Source organism: Cardiocondyla obscurior, linkage group LG02 (assembly GCF_019399895.1).
Source record: "Cardiocondyla obscurior isolate alpha-2009 linkage group LG02, Cobs3.1, whole genome shotgun sequence".
Taxonomy (NCBI): domain Eukaryota; kingdom Metazoa; phylum Arthropoda; class Insecta; order Hymenoptera; family Formicidae; genus Cardiocondyla; species Cardiocondyla obscurior.
The window spans coordinates 10317124-10334161 of record NC_091865.1 but is presented as its reverse complement, the minus strand read 5'-3'; the positions used below and the strand labels follow the sequence as shown (position 1 = coordinate 10334161).

The following is a 17038-nucleotide window of genomic DNA, read 5'->3' as shown; positions in this document are numbered from 1 at the left end:
AGAGTGAATGCACGCCTCGCAATGAGATGGCATTGCGGGATTTATAAACCGACCCCTCGTCCCCCGCGACTTTACTTTTCATCGCATTGAAAACGTCGCCGGCGGTGGATTCGCAACTGCGAGTTAATTGAAATGTCATTCGAATCCAGGGGTAGTTTTAGTAAAACAAAGAAACGACGTATGGGTACGAATAATTATGATAAGAGCCACTTCTCAGGCTGAAATTAGAGGAGCGTAACGTGTCGTCGAAATTACATATTATTTGGAAATTACAATGAAGGGAATTGCAGAAATATTTAAAGTATATTAAGATAATCTCGTTTCATTTTCTAGTTACGTATAATGATATAGTTGTAATTTTTTTTTTCTTTTTTTTTGTAATATTGATTTACAAGTGGACTAAAATTTATCATGTAGATATTTTTGATAACGAAAAAACCGACGCTATAAAAGCGAAATGAAAACGAGTTAAGCTGGTAACAAGCGATAAGCCGAAGTCTCGATTGGCCTTTGAAGCATGTTGATAATGGCACGCCATTGTGATCGAACTTCCTAAAGAACTAGTCTCATAAAACGCCCTTTCGAAAAAAAAAAGAAAAAAAAAACTTTGTACTCCTTTGTTCCGAACACACGTAAAAGTCAGCTGTTTTTGCACGTTCATCCTGATTATACATTTTATATATTGTTGCATGATGTAACAAATTCTCAAGTTACAGTTCTTATTAAACAATACTCATTTTATATTAAAAAATGTCTATTTAAAATTTTGTTTAAATAACGAAAACCATTTTTTTTGTGGTAGATTTTATTCATTAATAATTCATATTTTATTTATTTTAGAATAATTATTTGTTCTTAATGCAAAATATAAAAGAAAAAGTTACCTCTAATTCTGAATAAAACTAATTAAACTCTTGGCTCGATTGTGAAAAATTTCAAAATTTATATTTTGCCGTAGTCTTCTGTGAAAAATGTCAATTTTGTCGAAATAAAATTATGCTCGAATGAACATGCGCGAAATATAGGATAAAGCGCCGCGAAGTGATTTTCTTGTCTTTGCATTTTCGCTGATGTAACATCTTACTTTATAAATCCTGTAATAAAAGAGAGTCCTGGCGTTACTAACTGATCGTTATCCTAGTCGGAAACTTTACAATAAAGTAGTTCGTAACTTCTGTTCTGATCAGGCTGCATCCTAAGAAAACAAAGTATATCCGCGATGGAAGAAAATCGTTACCTCGGCAGCCGTTACTATGCACCATCATAAAACAAAAAGAGTTCTTACTTTATAAACATATTTGTACAGTTCTCTTTTTCTCTCGTTTAGTCTTTGTGTACTGTTTCGAAAGATAGACTTGGATTAATAAATAGAAAGAGCTTTGAGAATTTCTGGGAAAAATCGGGAATTCCACATTTATATATTTTTTTATTTATTGGCATGTTATTAAATAATCTATTTAATTCATAAAAAAGCTTTTTGTCGACTTTAAAGCGACGGTGGATTAAATGCCGATAATCAATCGTTAATTAAATTGATCAGTAACATCGCGATCAAGATCGAATCCTGACGCTCGTAAATCTTCACTGTAAAAGCTAAAGAATCGCGCCTGATTTATAACCCACAGTTAAGTTAACGTATGGCGGCGTCGAAAAAGCTGCGGTAATATATGTCGTAAATTGAAAAGTAACCTCCTCCGAGGGAATGCGAGCTGACCTGTTAATTCTTGACGATCGTTTTATCGAGTCATACTTAATTCAACGTACCGTCTCCCTTTGCTTAACGCCGCACAAATGGAGAAGTCCACCCACGAGATAATTAAACACCCCGTGCTCGGCCTCCGAATGCCCGGCAAGTATTAATAGAATATATAATGATCTTTTTGTGAGACATACTTTAAGTCAGCGAACCATGAAACTGTCCCCTAGCGAGTGGGAGATCTAGAGATTGTCTCTCTGAATGATGATGATGATTTCGAAACGCGATAACGGGTCGTTTCCGGGTTCAATAATAAATTCAAATTCTAGCAGAGAAACTCGTTAAGAGTAATCTACATACAAACGCATAATACGCGACTCTTCATTAATTTTGATACGCAGTTTTTTAAAATCTATTACTCTTTCCGTGACGCTAAGTTCTCTCGCGCAATAAGAATAGATATTTCGCGGAAGATCAACCCTCGCATTCACAATTATCATTTCTACCCTCCCAAAAATATTCTCTACAAATTTTCTTTCCACTCTGGTCAATAAAGAAAATTTATCTTACGATTTTAAGCTGCTTTTCCTCGAGAAAGCGCCTTCCTTCGCCGATTGTGCCACAATTTACCGTGCGACCTGTATAGATTTATAGCCGTGTGGTGAACTCTCGCCGGATACCCTTTTGACGTCAACAGTTTTCAATCGCTAAATTTCCTCAAAGGTAACTCGGTCCCGACGCCGGGGGATGGTTTGTTACGCCGCGCGAACGTGATGACAACGGGTTTTCGGAATACTTTTGCGTCTGGCCGGCGTCCCAGCGGGATGAATTGGATTTTTACGGCCACGAAGTAGGCTAAGGAAATAAGGGACGGTACGGAGCGGGGTCGCGGCTGCTGCGGATTCGAGAGAATGAGCGATGTCGGCCGGAATCGAATAACAACGGTTTCTTGGGAGTGCCTTCGCCTCAATCGGAATAATAAGGAGTCCGTTCCCTCGGGATCGAGAAAATCGATCGCGCCCTATCACGTCCATCTCACATTATTGCCACCGGCTGTTTCCGACAACCCCCCTGCCCCTGTCCCCCTTACGTGACGACGTCTGAATGTGGCCACCCTTGACGGAGTGCTGTAACACTCAGGGCCGAATTAAAGATTTTATAAACAAAAGTTTTATAAATGCACGAAACGCTGAAATCCCGAGTTTTCTATATTTATTTAAAAATGCAAGATTTATTATCTAGTAAAAAATCTCTTATGCGTAAATATAAATTGATTATTTTTCTTTTTTTAAGTCGGATTCTTTATCTTCTCTAAGTTTTATCCAATAAATGATTTTTCGTTTTGTAGCAATTGTCGTTGTAAATAAGTAAGCAAGATATATAAACGTTAATCGCGAAATATCACGATTAATAATTAAAAGAAATTTTATATTTCCAAAGTTGTCTAGTTCAAATGTTTCCGGCTATTGTTTTCGTTTCTTTTAAGTGTGTAGAACTTTACTTAGACAATGTGATCCAGCCCTGTGGATCGTCTGGTGCTTGCAAGACAGCACGGCGTCAAGGCGTTCGAGCAAATCGGAGAGGAAGAAAATGCCGTTTGGCAATAGCGACCGGAATAACACACGCCAATAAAATTATCCCTCTCACGAAGTTGGGAACAAAGTAATAAGAGGGATAGTCTATATATATGTATATATACATACATACATTTTTTTTTCTTGCGACAAAAGCAGAAACGCACAAAATTTCATTTGTCACTTCTGCGAGAACGAGGGCGAAGCGAAAATCACGGCAGCCCTTTTGAAATTACGGTTTCAACCGCATAGCGGAGAATTGTGCGATAAAAAAAAAAGAGGGACGGATAGGAAAGAAAGAAAAACGGAAAAATAAAAGAGAAAGAAAAGGGAATCTCGATACGGGAAGAGACTGGCCCGTATTATCGTTCACGTAAATGGAATCATTGAAACCACGTGCGCGCTGTACGTTTCGCCGTTCATATATCATCTCCCGCAGTTTTCTTCCGCCCCGCGATGATCAATCGTGATTATTCGCGTAATATACGGGGTCCGAGCACGCCGTGCACTCGCGCCGTGATTTATTCTTTCGAGCTCTCTCGCGCTTCGCGCGGAATAATCAGTCTAACCGCGTTTACAAAAGAATTTGTAAACAGGACGTTGATGGGCGGCCCCTCGCATCCCGGATTTCTTCGCACGCATTTCTGCGCTCGATACGTTACGCTTTATACCTTTGAGAACCGATGGCGCATGCAGCAAGTTAATTTTCACTCGCATCTTTGATGCGCTCTGAAAAATTAATACGTTGTCTGACGCCAAACAGCTACGCTTCTTCCCCCTCGAGCTAGCATCTTTCCCGACATTTAAGCTAACGCTCCGTTTCTACGAGGAACGGCGGCCTCTCTTTCGCAACGCGGTATCTCTTCCGACTCAAAGGGCCAGCATCTTAATTTCATCCTTTTAAAAGCGAAGCTTCAGCAACTAAAATTGCATCTCAGATATGCCTACGTCGTGCATAAATATTTATTCCACGAGTTGCTTAGGGGCTCATTAAATTCTAAGATCGATTCTCGAGCTAGTTTTGAAATATCACGATCGATAATTATCTTCTCCCTTTGCGTTAAATATTAAATGTGCAGAGACTAGCCGCTTAATACCATTTAATCGGCTGAGTAAAATGTTAGGAATAATCATCGAGTGATCACGCAGAAACTTTCTGATGAGATATTAGGGAATAATCTTGTATTAGAAATTTATCAAACGTATTAAGATGGATTGAAGTGTAATTAAAATTATCCTCATTCAACGAATTTCCTCGAACACTCGACAACTTGATGCAAACGATGATACATCTTCTGAGACAATAATGTTCTCGGCTAACAGTTGCCGGGTTTCTAAATTGCTGAAATCGCTCCTTTAATATATACCTTTTAATGGCGAGGCATACGTACTATTCAATGGCACATATAACTTCCGCAATTCAATTTCTGCTAGTCTATTCGCGCGATAGCGATCGCGCTGGTCCCAATACGTGACCCAATATGTTCGCCGAAGCTTAGAACATCTCTCTCGCTCATTGCAGCTAGACCTATATACACGCAATCTGTCCATTTATTTGTTCTGCCTACACTTCTGAATCGCCATTGCCATTCCGTAAGTAATAACGTTTTCGATTACATAAGCGGGGGCATTACAATGGCGATGAAAATCTAAGATGTGATATATACATAATAAAGCCCGCGTTAAACGGCGCAGGGTTTATACTGTTTCAGAAGAAAATTCCGTTTGTAATTTTATGCCTTGGTATAGAAGCCGCGTGTCTATTCTCTCTAAGTTTGTGCAACAAGAAAGAGAAAAAAAACTTATAGAAATAGATTTAAAAATAAAACGTTTCATTAAATTTATTTAATATTTTAAGAATTAAAACTCGTCTCTAAATTGGAGCTTCAAGGTAAAAAGAAATTAATGAAAGTTTTAATCATAGTTGCGTAGCATAATTAAAAAATTTTGCTCGACGAAAATAGTCCTCCGCGTGCATCTGCAATTTTTTTTTTCCTTCTTCTTTTTATGCAAGGTAAACGGTGAAAATGAAAGCGGAATACGTCGTTAATTCGGGAACAGTAATTATTTATTTAACAATTATAACGCAAGGAGAAAAGTGACCTGGGTTAAACATTTCGCCGTCGTATATCACACTTAGGTTTCTTGATGCCTTTAGTGGTGCCCGTAATCGCCATATGTACCACCATGATGGCTATTACCGCCGGAGTTGTGGACGTGAGCAAAAAATCCTCCGTGTGGATCAGCGTGGTAGGTCACAGTCCTGATATTACCGCCTGGTTCCTTGATAGTATATTCACCGACAACCTTTTCCCCTACGAACAAAAAAATTATTCTTACACCAATATCTCATAAATATTATAGTGACTGCTAATAAACGCGCATTAATTGTAAAAAATTATACAATACTGATGTGTATTATCGACATTACATAAATATAATTACCGTCGAGATATTTAATTAAAATGAGACAATCTCGTTATTTGTAATTTTTAATTATAATTTTTAACCGGTGACACAACTGTGCAGAGAGGAAAAAAAAAAGAAAAAACGTTAATGGCCAGGAAAAAAGAACTGTGTCGATAAGTTTAAACGCTCGGCTCTACGCTCGGCTTATTGCGATTCAGAGTTGCGCTTTCGAATATCTCCCCCCGTCTCAACAAAGATCCACCAGACAAACTTTTATCAAAATTTTTCAGAAACTTTCGGTAACATTTAGACCGCAGCATTTTCCACGCTGTTGCGCAAGTATCGTAAAAAATTCAACAACTCTTTGCATGATTACATAAATTTTAATAAGTTTGATACTGAATAATTTACAAAGTTCAATTCATCGTTGAAGAAAAAAAAAAAAGGAAAAAAAAAACAAGTAGACTAGAAAATATAACAATTATAGATCCCTCTTAATAAAAGAATAAATGTGGTACAAAGAAATTGCAAATTCTGTATAAAGATAGTAACTTTATCAGAGTTTAAATAATTAATTAAACGTAATTATTTTTGGTCAACAAATATTATTAAATTTTATATTTATTACTTTGTTTTTAATATAATACTTTTACCAATATTTTACCACCGGCAATTTTATATCAAATTAAATTTTATATAAATTAAAATCAGACTTACCGTCTCTGTGCTCTTTTTGCCCGTGATAATCGCCACTGTGATGATCTTCGACTCCGTACGAAAATTCGTACTTCGGATGCGCGACGTAGTCTACATCTTGATGACCGTGCTTATCGTGGACAGCCACTTCATGCCCCGGTCCTTCGACTGGACCGTGAAAGTGTACGAAGCTGTGAGCATGCCCTGCCAATCCACTTTGGATTGCCGCAAGGGCTAGTACAACCAATAACAGGGCAAGCTGTCGACAAATCGTTACCATTTACATAAACTTTCGCGCAAAGCACGAAACAAAATTTGATTTTGCACTTGGAAACATGTTTTTTTTTTTTTTTTTCTTTTAACCGAATGTAAGTAAAAGGTTATCTACTTTACAAATTACAAGAGCTGTAATGAGCAACAATGATTGAACGTGACTGTATCAAAAATTCAACCAACCTTCGTAGCCATATCTTCGATGTTCGTTCCGGTTCTTAAAATGCGAATGATACTTTTATCGATATCGATGAAAGTTTATATAGTGAACCAGCGTTCATTTTTGCTGGAGAATTTCGCCACTGTTATTTAGGACGTATAGAACGGTCCCTGCGAATGACAAAAACTCGACGTGAACCAATCGCTTTCCTATGCATAAGATTGGACACTTGCGATGAAACGCCGCTATAGTAAACGCCACGCATGTGGATGCCCGTCTCGTTGAAATAACAATCGATTTCGCTTTATCGATTACGAAAGAGGGTTTTTTTTCATTTTTTTCTTTTTTTTTTTTAAACGTCTCGAAACGGTTGGCTTTCATTGGCAATCGTAGCGTAACATTTAAATGTGTACAATGGGAGTATTCAAATACGATAATAAACCGTTTACAACTAGAAAAGAAAAACTTTCCGATTATATAATGAATTATAATTTTAACAAACACCGATTAATTTATAGTAAATTTTTATTTAAAAAAATATGAATAATTAAAAAAACTTGTTTCATAGATACTTTAGCTTAATCATAATTTTTATTTCGAAGGAGAAGTTATTACAATTTTTAATAAACTTGCGATTCTAGAAATGAAATGGACAAATAATATTTCTTCGGAATAAAAACGACAGTGATCGATAATTAAATTATTACGCGGGATTCCTATTAGTTTAATGGCTGCTTGTCGCCTTTCCAAATCGCGAACGACTAGCTTCATTATTGGAAAATTTCAACTCGCGCTGCGTGTAACAATAACCTATTTACGTTACAAATGCGTTACACGTGTAACGCGCACCATGATGAAATTCAAGCACGTGATACGCTTGATATCAGAGATTTAACCTTCTCGCATCTGTTACTCTGTTGCCTCCGTATCAACGAAAAGGCAAAGTAAACGCGCGCTACGGGCACACTCGATGCAACAAATAAAGTAGAGTTTTCCAATACCAGCGGTTGAATTGTGCGAAGTAAAAAGAGATCGTTTGAAAGGAATTGCATAAAAAAAAAGAAAAATCGTAATTTGATTGATTTATACGTATTCTAATTATTTTATATACGTCTGCAAAATCATTTGTACAGTTTTGCTAATTACAGAAGCAGCCGCGAAATCTATAGACTACTCGGTTTCTTCGCGATAGGTCCCGTTGGGACAATACCCGGCGTGTAGATTTCAAACTCGAGAATACTTTTGTAGTCGTTTCGTGCCTTGAAAAAGAACAATCCCGCGCAGTCAACTCATAATCCGTACATTTGCTTTAGTAATAACCGTATCGATCCGCGCCTGAGTGCCGCGCGTATTCATATAACATTACGTACACATGGGATGGACCACATAGTGTCACATTAATTATATTTGGTTTGCGTACCCTTCGTATATAATTTAATCTAATTTCTTGTTTTACCTTGCCGACGTGTCCGCGCTGATCTTGTTTGATCGCACGGCAAAGGGAGGGTAACGTTGCCGACAATTATGTTTAATAAAACGAGAAGGCGGAATAGATTTTCGATCCATCATGCTTCAAAAAAAATTTTTTTTTTACATTATATTTAAAGAAACGCAATTCCTTGGCTTCTTGTTTATTTTCTTCAATCAAATCTCAAAAGCGAAAGATCCTAATTTATCGTTCCAATTAGCAGCGTATACTAACATAACGAGGATCTCGCAACTGATTAATGATCGCATAACGGTAAGAGGCCACAAGCAATATGTTTGGCATTACGGCGGCTTTGTACGAGACAGTGAGATATCGGATACGGAGATATCTATTGATGTCAAAGCGCAAGCGAGAAATGACGGTGCCACTCGAATAGCGCGCGAGACACACGCCGATAGTTTCTAAATTAACCGGGATTCAATCCTCCGCATTTTCCTCATTACGCAGTCATGCGAACTTGACATTACGGTTGTACCACGCGTCACAATCTTGGTAGTCGCAAACAGCGTCTTCCGTCGACACCGCCGTCACCTCGCGCAACCACCGCGTAATCGGTATGTGAACGCTTGGCATTATCTAAGCTATCAGTCCCATATGCAGATTAACGCCAAGACAGATTGCACCGTATCTGATCTTGCCTGACCGTATCAATTCGTCAAAATCCACCGTCATTTTTTCTTACGTATTTATTCTCTCGCGTCATTTACTCGCGTTTCATCTACGTGAAAAGGAACGGTTTTACATTTAATAATTTTCGACAGCAAACTACGGCCAGGGAATTTTCGCGATCGGCCCGTGTACGTTCGTTTAATCATCGCGTTACCATTGCGTAACCAGCGAGCGATAAACAGAAATCATGGCTCTCGCCTACAATGTTTACGTCGTCCCTTACGGGCATGATGCCCGGTACACGGATAGCTCGGCCGCAACAGTGAGGTAGATCAGCTGACGCACTGGTAACCTACCCTCCGCGTCTCTTATTCTCGCGTCTCCGTCAACGACCGAGCAGCGGGCCGTGTGCATGTCTCGCGCGCGTAGTGTGAGAACAACGCCCAGCACAGCCAGCCGGTTGCGTCGAAACCTACGGCAACCGCGGGACTTACGACAATCTTGACGGCGTACGTGGCTCGCGCGCGCGGAGTATTACGTTTGCACGTCCCTCTATCATTTCGATTATATTAATTACGATTTTTTTAAATTTATCTCTTTATTTCCTATAAAAAAAAAAAATTATTGTGCGTAGCTTTAACATACATATGTTAATTAATTATCTGCGGTGTTTTGTACGTAATAAGAGTTGAGTTTATAATCATAACGCAGCAACCGCTCGATATAATAGGGGGCAAGAGTATGTGTGACGAGAGCGTGAGCTATGTCATTAACGTGCTGTATTCTGACGAGGGTTCAAAGAGAATATGGAGGTACGTAAAGATCCGCACGGCACTCGCGGTCTTACTCAAACTATAACTACGCTTGATGAGCAACCGCGACATTCATGTTAAAATCATATTCCATGGACGGAGCAGCAGGCACTAGAGGAACATCAATTATGCTAATAAGTCTTCCTGATTGTCGCGATCTTCGATGCAGCAATTTCTAACGTGTCTATCACGAAAAATATCGTGGATGTAAATGACATGCACGCACACGCTCTCGAACTACATATATAAAATTAATATATCCAACATGTTAAACCTACATTTAAATCTTCCTTTAAAAATAATCTTGCACGCAACATTAATTTAAAGATAATATTTTTATAACGTCTTACTTTATTTTTTTTTTCTTTTCTTTTTTTCTTTATCACATTGATGGTAGTAATGATAGAAATAATAATCCAACGGATTGTTAGTCGAGACCAATGGCAAGAATTATAACCTGGGGAATGTTGCGAAATGTGAAACTCGTGTCCGTGCGCTCCGAGAAATTCAACATTTCTATCTCGGCGCTGGCCGATCTCTATACACAGCTGTAGTATCCGCTAAGAGAACTTAATAGAAATTGTCGAAGCGTTTGCGCAATGCGATTATCTGTGTTAGAAACCAGCGAGATTGGCAACGAAATTGGCGACGAAATTGGTAACAAAATTGGCAGGACGCGGGTCAGTAACGCAATGGTCGTCCGATCTCCTTATAGAACGACCAATCCCGCCCGCCACGATTGTTCGGAGGGTACGAAATTTCGGCTTTCGCTCCCTTCGCCCTCCCCATATCGGTCACCCTGCCCGCGGTGAATTTTGCGCTTCCTTCGCTTTTCGACACCACCACGGTCGGGTCCGTCGCGCGCTGCTGACTCGGGAGGTCGAGGTTGCGCGGAGAACGTGATTGGATAAAAACATGTTGCGGCGTGCTGATGAGAGAGATCGGCCAGCTCGCTGCATTCGGTCAGCAGAAACCGAGCAAGCAGCCCCTGGCTCGTTTTGATGAAACGAGATCACGCGATTGCGGTAAAACTAGGAATGAATTCCAAAGGAGGGTCCACTTCGGAAATTAAGGAGTCGAGTATCTGATATATTTCCACGTCGGCTCAATCTTGAGGTAGAAATTACGTTATTAAATTACGACGTTATTATTATTATATCATGTATCTTGTTAAGTTCGTATTTTCCTAGTTTCACTAATTCAAACTTCTTTTTCTTTTTCTTCCTTTCTGCTTTCTATTAAAAAGTTTGGACAGCGCTCATTATTAAAAAGTACAGTAGATTTTAATTAAATTTAAATAATAAATAATATGCACAATAGATTATTAATGATGGAATCACATTTTTTATTGACATGTATCTGACACGTTTCTATTTTTCATCAATGTAAAATATTTAACAGCTACGACACGTACAATTCGTAGATCATAAAAATGAGCATTTAACGGTACGGTTACGCTCGAGTTTGTACATATGCAGGTCGCCTTGTAACGTTATTCTCGTTAATTACCCTTTGTTCCTTTAATAATCATTTTATCTACAATTTTTTTTTTATTATATTTGTCAATTATCGATGTTTATGGTATGTCCCTCCTGAATGATCGTTTCCGCCGTAATTATGAACTTCGGCATAAAACCCACCATGTGAATCAGAATGATATTTCACACTTCTGAGATTACCACCAGGCTCTTGGACGTGATACTCGCCCTCTACATTTTTACCTGCAATTTACATTATAAATAAAATAATTAAAATTTACACATTTGATAGGAATTGTCATGTTTAATAAGACCAAATTCAACCATATATTTATAATTATTTGCCTTTACAAAGGACTGTAAAAATGTAACGGTGCAGAGATATTTTTAAATACTTTAAAATATAAAATTATTAAAAAAAAAATTAACGTTAATAAATTTTTTTTAATAATTAAAAATGTTTCAAGTCGTTTGCAGTAGCGAGAAGTCGAAAATTCTATCTGCGCGATTTATAACGCTTACTTCTATGACATTTAAATGATGCAATATATTTTATACGCGTCAGAGCCAAAGGTAAGAAAAGCATATATTTAAACTGAATAAGAACATAACAGAAACTCTTGTATCTCTCCGTACGTTTCAATTAAATTCGCGTTTACGCAGGCAGTTACATTTCCGAGGTACGGTGGTATCGGAACAGCTTCGCCATAAGCTCCGTGCATTTCATTCGCCGGCTTTAGTGAGAGAGCTTCCTAACGAATGCGTAATAAACTCCTACACACTCTATCTCTCTCTCTCTCTCTTTCGTATCAGTCACAATTAAATCTAACAGGCGCAAGCCGAATGCGAACGAGCGCGAGGAGGTTTCTCATATTTTTGCGAAAAGCGTGCTAGAAAAAGTTACGGAATGTATCCATAACAGGCCGCAACACGTTCGTATAAGAAACGAACTTAGTCCTTCCTAGGTTCTAATTAAGAGCGGATATCCAATTACTTCGAAATTCTAATTAAGGGCACAGGATTGAATTACATTTCGCTACCTCACTAGTCCTGGATCACTATTGCGCGGTACGTGTAGGGTTGCTACATCGATACTTTGACAATAAGAGAAATTGATACTACGTGAAAAAAGAAAGTTATTTATTATTTATTTATTTTTTCTTTTTTTTTGTGCAACGGATTATAATTAATGTAATATGAAAATGATAAATTCTAAGGCTTTAGGAAATATTGAAGGTAATTTTTATTTACCGTTACGGTGTTCTTTTTGTCCATGATGATCTTTAGTATGATCGTCATCCACGCCATAGGAATATTTATACTTGGGATGAGCTTTGTAGTCGTGATGATGATGACCATGCTTGTCTTTCCAAGCGATTTTTTCATGATGACCTGTAACAGGTCCAACAAAATGATGATACGAGTGAGCGTGATGATGTTTGTGATGATCATGTCCTTTGCGATCTATATCTGCGATCGATTCTTCATTGTTCGATTTTTCATTGGTCAACTCGCCGTCGTTCGGTTCGTCTTTGCTCGGCTCGTCGTTGCTTGGTTCGTCGTCGATCAGTTCATCGTCGTTTACCTCTATAATCCATTTAATATAAAATTACTATATTCTAAAATTTCTCAAAGCGACATACATATAAAAGCTCCATTGTGATTTTAGCCTAATGTAAACCTGAATTTTTAACGTGAGAGTATTAAGAATTCACGCGGATCAATATGCTTTTTGCTAATGCGAGTAATTGCCTTCTCGAGTGACCGATTCCGTGAATTAAATGAGAGACACTCACCCTCCATACTTTCCACGTACATCCCGGGAAAGCTCTTAACAACGACAGCGACGAAGAATAGGCAGACAATCAATTCCTGCAAAGCGAGGAGAGACATTCGAGCGTCGTATAAGCGGCCCGACAACGCCACCCGTGAAGTACTGTTCGCTGTTAAAGGTAAATTGGTGGCCGCGAATAATTGGAAAAGTTAATCTCTTAAATCTAATCGAAGAAGGGAGAAGAAAAGAGAAAGAGCGACAGGGGGGGGGAAAGAGGTAAAAAGAGGGAAAGAAGAAACCACGGAAGGCAAAATTCATTTTCATCGCAACGATGCCGCGCGGTGTGTGCCGGCGTGTAGTAGAAAATTACCGAAAAAAAAAAAAAGAAAAAAAGGTCCCACCATTATTCTTCTGTTCCGAATATGTGCGCCAGAACGGACTTCGCGCCGAGACACTTTTACCGCCCCACATAAAGACCTCCAAAACACCCCGCGTTCGCTACTTTACGGTCACGGCTGCGTGATACTTTGTTCAGCGCGGCCCTGGGTGATTCGTTTTATGGAAGCTATGGCAATCCGCCCTACAGGTCGATGAGATCGAGCGAAACTCGAATTGGATCGATGTCGCCTCCCCCACTGAGGTTGAGGTCGAAACCGCGTCTTTGCCCGCGGCCAGGTAAAAGTGCTGATCCTTTCGTGTTATTCTTCACGTTATACGTTGTAGTGTAGTTCTTTGCCCGGACGGATCATGAAAGGTTAATATCCGTCCACTTCCCGCAAATTGGATATCAAAGAGAGAGGAAAGAGAGAAAGGACAGGGGGTGGGAAGGGGAGAGGAGGAGTAGCTCCGGACTCTTTTGCGATAAAATGTACCGTTCAGGAAATTTCTAGCTGCGCTTAAAGCAAATAGTGTTATTAAAATCTTTTGAAGAGAAATATCTCGCTCGTTTCGACCTTTTTATTGCATTAATAATATTGTTTTAAATTGCAATATATTAGTTTTCAATTGAGCGTACCATCTCGCTTTTAACCAGGTGCGATTGATATTCTTTTTAATACTCAATTCCATAAATAAAAAGAAGGAAACGTTATATGCTCCGTAAACTAAAGCAAAAGATCAATAAGTCTTTGTTATAAGACTTTATTATAGCATTTTATAAAGATGGATAGTATTATGCAACCCTTTTTTTTTTTACTTTATCGAATATTGCGCGAACAATACCTTTTTTGAATTTTTATTAGACGGCGTATTTTGACCTTAAAAGAAATTATTAATATTTATATACCACACTGGCATTTTAATTAAAAATATCAGTCCTCCTCCAATTACGATAAATGTGCTGATTAAAAGAAAAAAAAAAGATCCACTTATATATTATTCAGAGTTAATAACTGTTCGATTTACATTAACGCCATTACAATTTCCGTAATTTCAATTAATACAGTAACGTGCTATAATTACCACCTGCGAAATTTTAATGTGATTACCATTTAAGAGTTTGAATTTATAATGCAATTGAGATTTTAATGCATTATAATATTCGCGATGGCGAAATATTGTATTCCCCGCTTTTAATCGTTATATAATCGTTATATAACGGTTGCGCATTATGGGCGTGTGTGCGAACGAAAAATTACTCGGCGAGCCCGGCAACTCGCTCGCATTGTAACGCTTTCCACGCTAATACTTTCCGGGATGCGCAATTATTCCGACGTCAGCGGCGTAACGCGCTCACAAAAGATGCAACACCTTCCACAATTTTGTTCGCAAGAATACGTAATTATAAGCGACGTGTGCATGCCTCCGTCCGACCTGCGTACAACGCGAATTTCCGTTCCGCCAAAGCGTTCCGGTAATATTCTCCGCTATGCCGCCTACGGCTCCCGCGCGGCCGTATCAACTTACGATATCGAATGCCGCGCTATCAACCTCGGTTTACCTTCACAAAGGCCATAGTTTCTTCCTTTACGAAAACCGCGAATGAACTACTTAGAAGACGAAAGGAGCGAGATCATTTTATAACAGCGGGCCACCCTCGGGATGGGCAAAAACGGCCCCTTTTGACCATTAATTCGTTTGTCGTACCCCGCGGTTGGCCCCCGTACGCCGCACAGTAAGAGGTGTGACCAACCCGGGTCGTAGAAATGATAATAATTCTTTGAAATAACGGCCGTGGTACGACCCCGGTCTTCGTCACCGCCAGACACGAATTGGCGTCGCGACTTTACGACCGGGAGGGCAATTGCTCGGAAATAATAAATGTACATAACGTAATATGTACTAATTTTAATGTGCCGTTTCTGCTCGATTCACCACTTTTCAGCGAACACTCAAAAATGAACGGGAGAATTTAGATATAAATTTGAAAGTGCACATAAATTCTTTTTTTTTTACAATTTTTGTAAAACGTAAATATATTTTCAAGGTAGTTGATTTTATTAAATATTATAAGATTTGTAATTTTTGTAAAAGATTAAAGTTAGGAAACTGTTGTAATTTCGGTTAATTAGGGTTGACCGTCGGCGTATAATGAGAATTTATTTATCCTGTCTCTCTTTTCATCTTCCGCTTTTGCTTTTTGACTGATGTACGTATGTACATGTGCTTTGCGCGATGACATTGATGGAAGTGTTAACAATGAGATTGGGTGTCAAACACCTCTTCTAATGTAATAATTAATAACAATATCTTTTATCAAAGCGACGAGTTTCAAACATGATCATTCGCAGACCAATAATTTCTGATTGAAGTAGCTAATTATTTTCTGTTTCGCGAATTTGGGAAATAATATCCATTACAGAGCGAGTGTTTTGAAATGAAAGCAGTAATGAAAGACATATCGGCACGTCCAAATTTTTAAACATTATTGGTACAGCTCAAATTAATTTAAACATAAATGTTTACTTAATTAATTATAATGACGGAACATATATAAATTAAAGTGTTTTTATTTTTTCTTTTTTTAACATCTCCCTCGCATATTTGTAATAATGAGAATTATTCCAAAGGATATTTAATTCATTTTAACTGGCTTTAATCGCAATAATAATCGCTACGTTCACTTTTTGGCGTTTTCTCAAACACGAAAAGCCGTGGTCCGCGCGGGCATCTTGTGAAATTATTGCTCGTCACGTGCCCATTGTCGAAATAGTCAATCAACATTTTTCATCTGCGTTGTCGTAACGCAATCCGCGGCCGCAACAGACTGGAGATTTTTGTTTGCTTTTCTCATTGAGTGGAGCACGAGAGAAAGCGCGCGCGGATTTTTCGATTACCTGGCTCGTTCTTGCGCGCTGCGCAATTTTCCTGTGGCATCACTCCGCCCGCGGCAGAACTGAGATAGGCGAACCACCGTCAGATCGGTTAATTTCCAGCGCGACACCAGGAATAACAAGCAATATTACTTACATCCTTATGCATATGCATTACGAGCCGCGCGTTAATCTTACTTCGAGATTTTATCATTCGCATTGCGCCGCTAAGCAGCATACAAATTAATTATTCACGATGAGGATGGCGAAGCTCGCGATGAGAACTACTGTCACTGAAAGATAATAATATGCGGCTTACATTATACTACCAGATGTGCATCGCGAACGGAATAATCGCGACCGCGAAGCAAATTATAGAAGTGGATGACTAAATTGAACTTACAGAACATCGCGTGGAGTATAACATTGTACGCTGTGTGAGAGGAGAAAATATATTTCTATTCAATGGCATTTTTGTTTCCTTCGTGATCGGTTAGTATCGAAATATTCTCACACGAGAACTCGAGAAATATCTACTCTTGTGTAATTAAAAAAAAAAAAAATGTAATAATTTCGAAAAATGTTCTTGAATATATTGAATGTATAACTGTTCGGATTAACTCCGCGCAAAACTATAGGTATACGCATCGTTCCGCTCGGATTTTGTTAGGACTTTATTCGAAAGTTACATACAATTGCCATTTAACGAATTGAATGTAATTACGAGTTAAGCAACAGCTCTCACGTTTGCCGACTCTAATTTTCTTGTTGAAAGTGGTGAATTTTATGTTAAAACGTTCGCTTTTATGTTGAACTA

General features: G+C 38.6%; 2 protein-coding genes across 3 annotated transcripts; both read right to left on the bottom strand.

The window, feature by feature from the left end:
* Positions 1-2448: 2448 nt before the first annotated feature.
* On the bottom strand, positions 2449-6757 carry LOC139113442 (cuticle protein 19-like). Its single transcript, XM_070674628.1, has 2 exons — positions 6397-6757; positions 2449-5585 (listed from the first exon to the last, which is right to left on the bottom strand). Exons 1-2 carry the CDS (start codon positions 6653-6655, stop codon positions 5425-5427), a joined length of 420 nt encoding a protein of 139 aa, XP_070530729.1. The 5' UTR covers positions 6656-6757; the 3' UTR covers positions 2449-5424.
* A 628-nt stretch (positions 6758-7385) lies between these two features.
* Positions 7386-16465, bottom strand: Cpr11 (cuticular protein 11). Of its 2 annotated transcripts, XM_070674627.1 has the most exons (4): positions 16246-16465; positions 12993-13068; positions 12448-12783; positions 7386-11439 (listed from the first exon to the last, which is right to left on the bottom strand). In XM_070674627.1, the coding sequence occupies exons 2-4, from the start codon at positions 13012-13014 to the stop codon at positions 11285-11287; spliced, it is 513 nt and encodes a 170-aa protein (XP_070530728.1). In that variant the 5' UTR covers positions 13015-13068; positions 16246-16465; the 3' UTR covers positions 7386-11284. The 2 variants fall into 2 exon arrangements, with proteins under 2 accessions (XP_070530728.1, XP_070530727.1); XM_070674626.1 differs by lacking the exon at positions 16246-16465 and having other exon boundaries at positions 12993-13618.
* Between the last annotated feature and the right edge of the window lie 573 nt (positions 16466-17038).

Bases quoted from the DNA above. Each gene is read 5' to 3' on its own strand.
- Cpr11 (XM_070674626.1), bottom strand. From the start codon at position 13,089: ATGTCTCTCCTCGCTTTGCAGGAATTGATTGTCTGCCTATTCTTCGTC. The intron at 12,784-12,992 runs GTGAGTGTCTCT...AATGGATTATAG, and splicing joins GTACGTGGAAAGTATGGAGG to AGGTAAACGACGATGAACTG. The intron at 11,440-12,447 runs GTAAATAAAAAT...TGTAAATTGCAG, and splicing joins ACAAAAAGAACACCGTAACG to GTAAAAATGTAGAGGGCGAG.
- LOC139113442 (XM_070674628.1), bottom strand. From the start codon at position 6,655: ATGGTAACGATTTGTCGACAGCTTGCCCTGTTATTGGTTGTACTAGCC. The intron at 5,586-6,396 runs GTAAGTCTGATT...TTTTGTTCGTAG, and splicing joins GCAAAAAGAGCACAGAGACG to GGGAAAAGGTTGTCGGTGAA.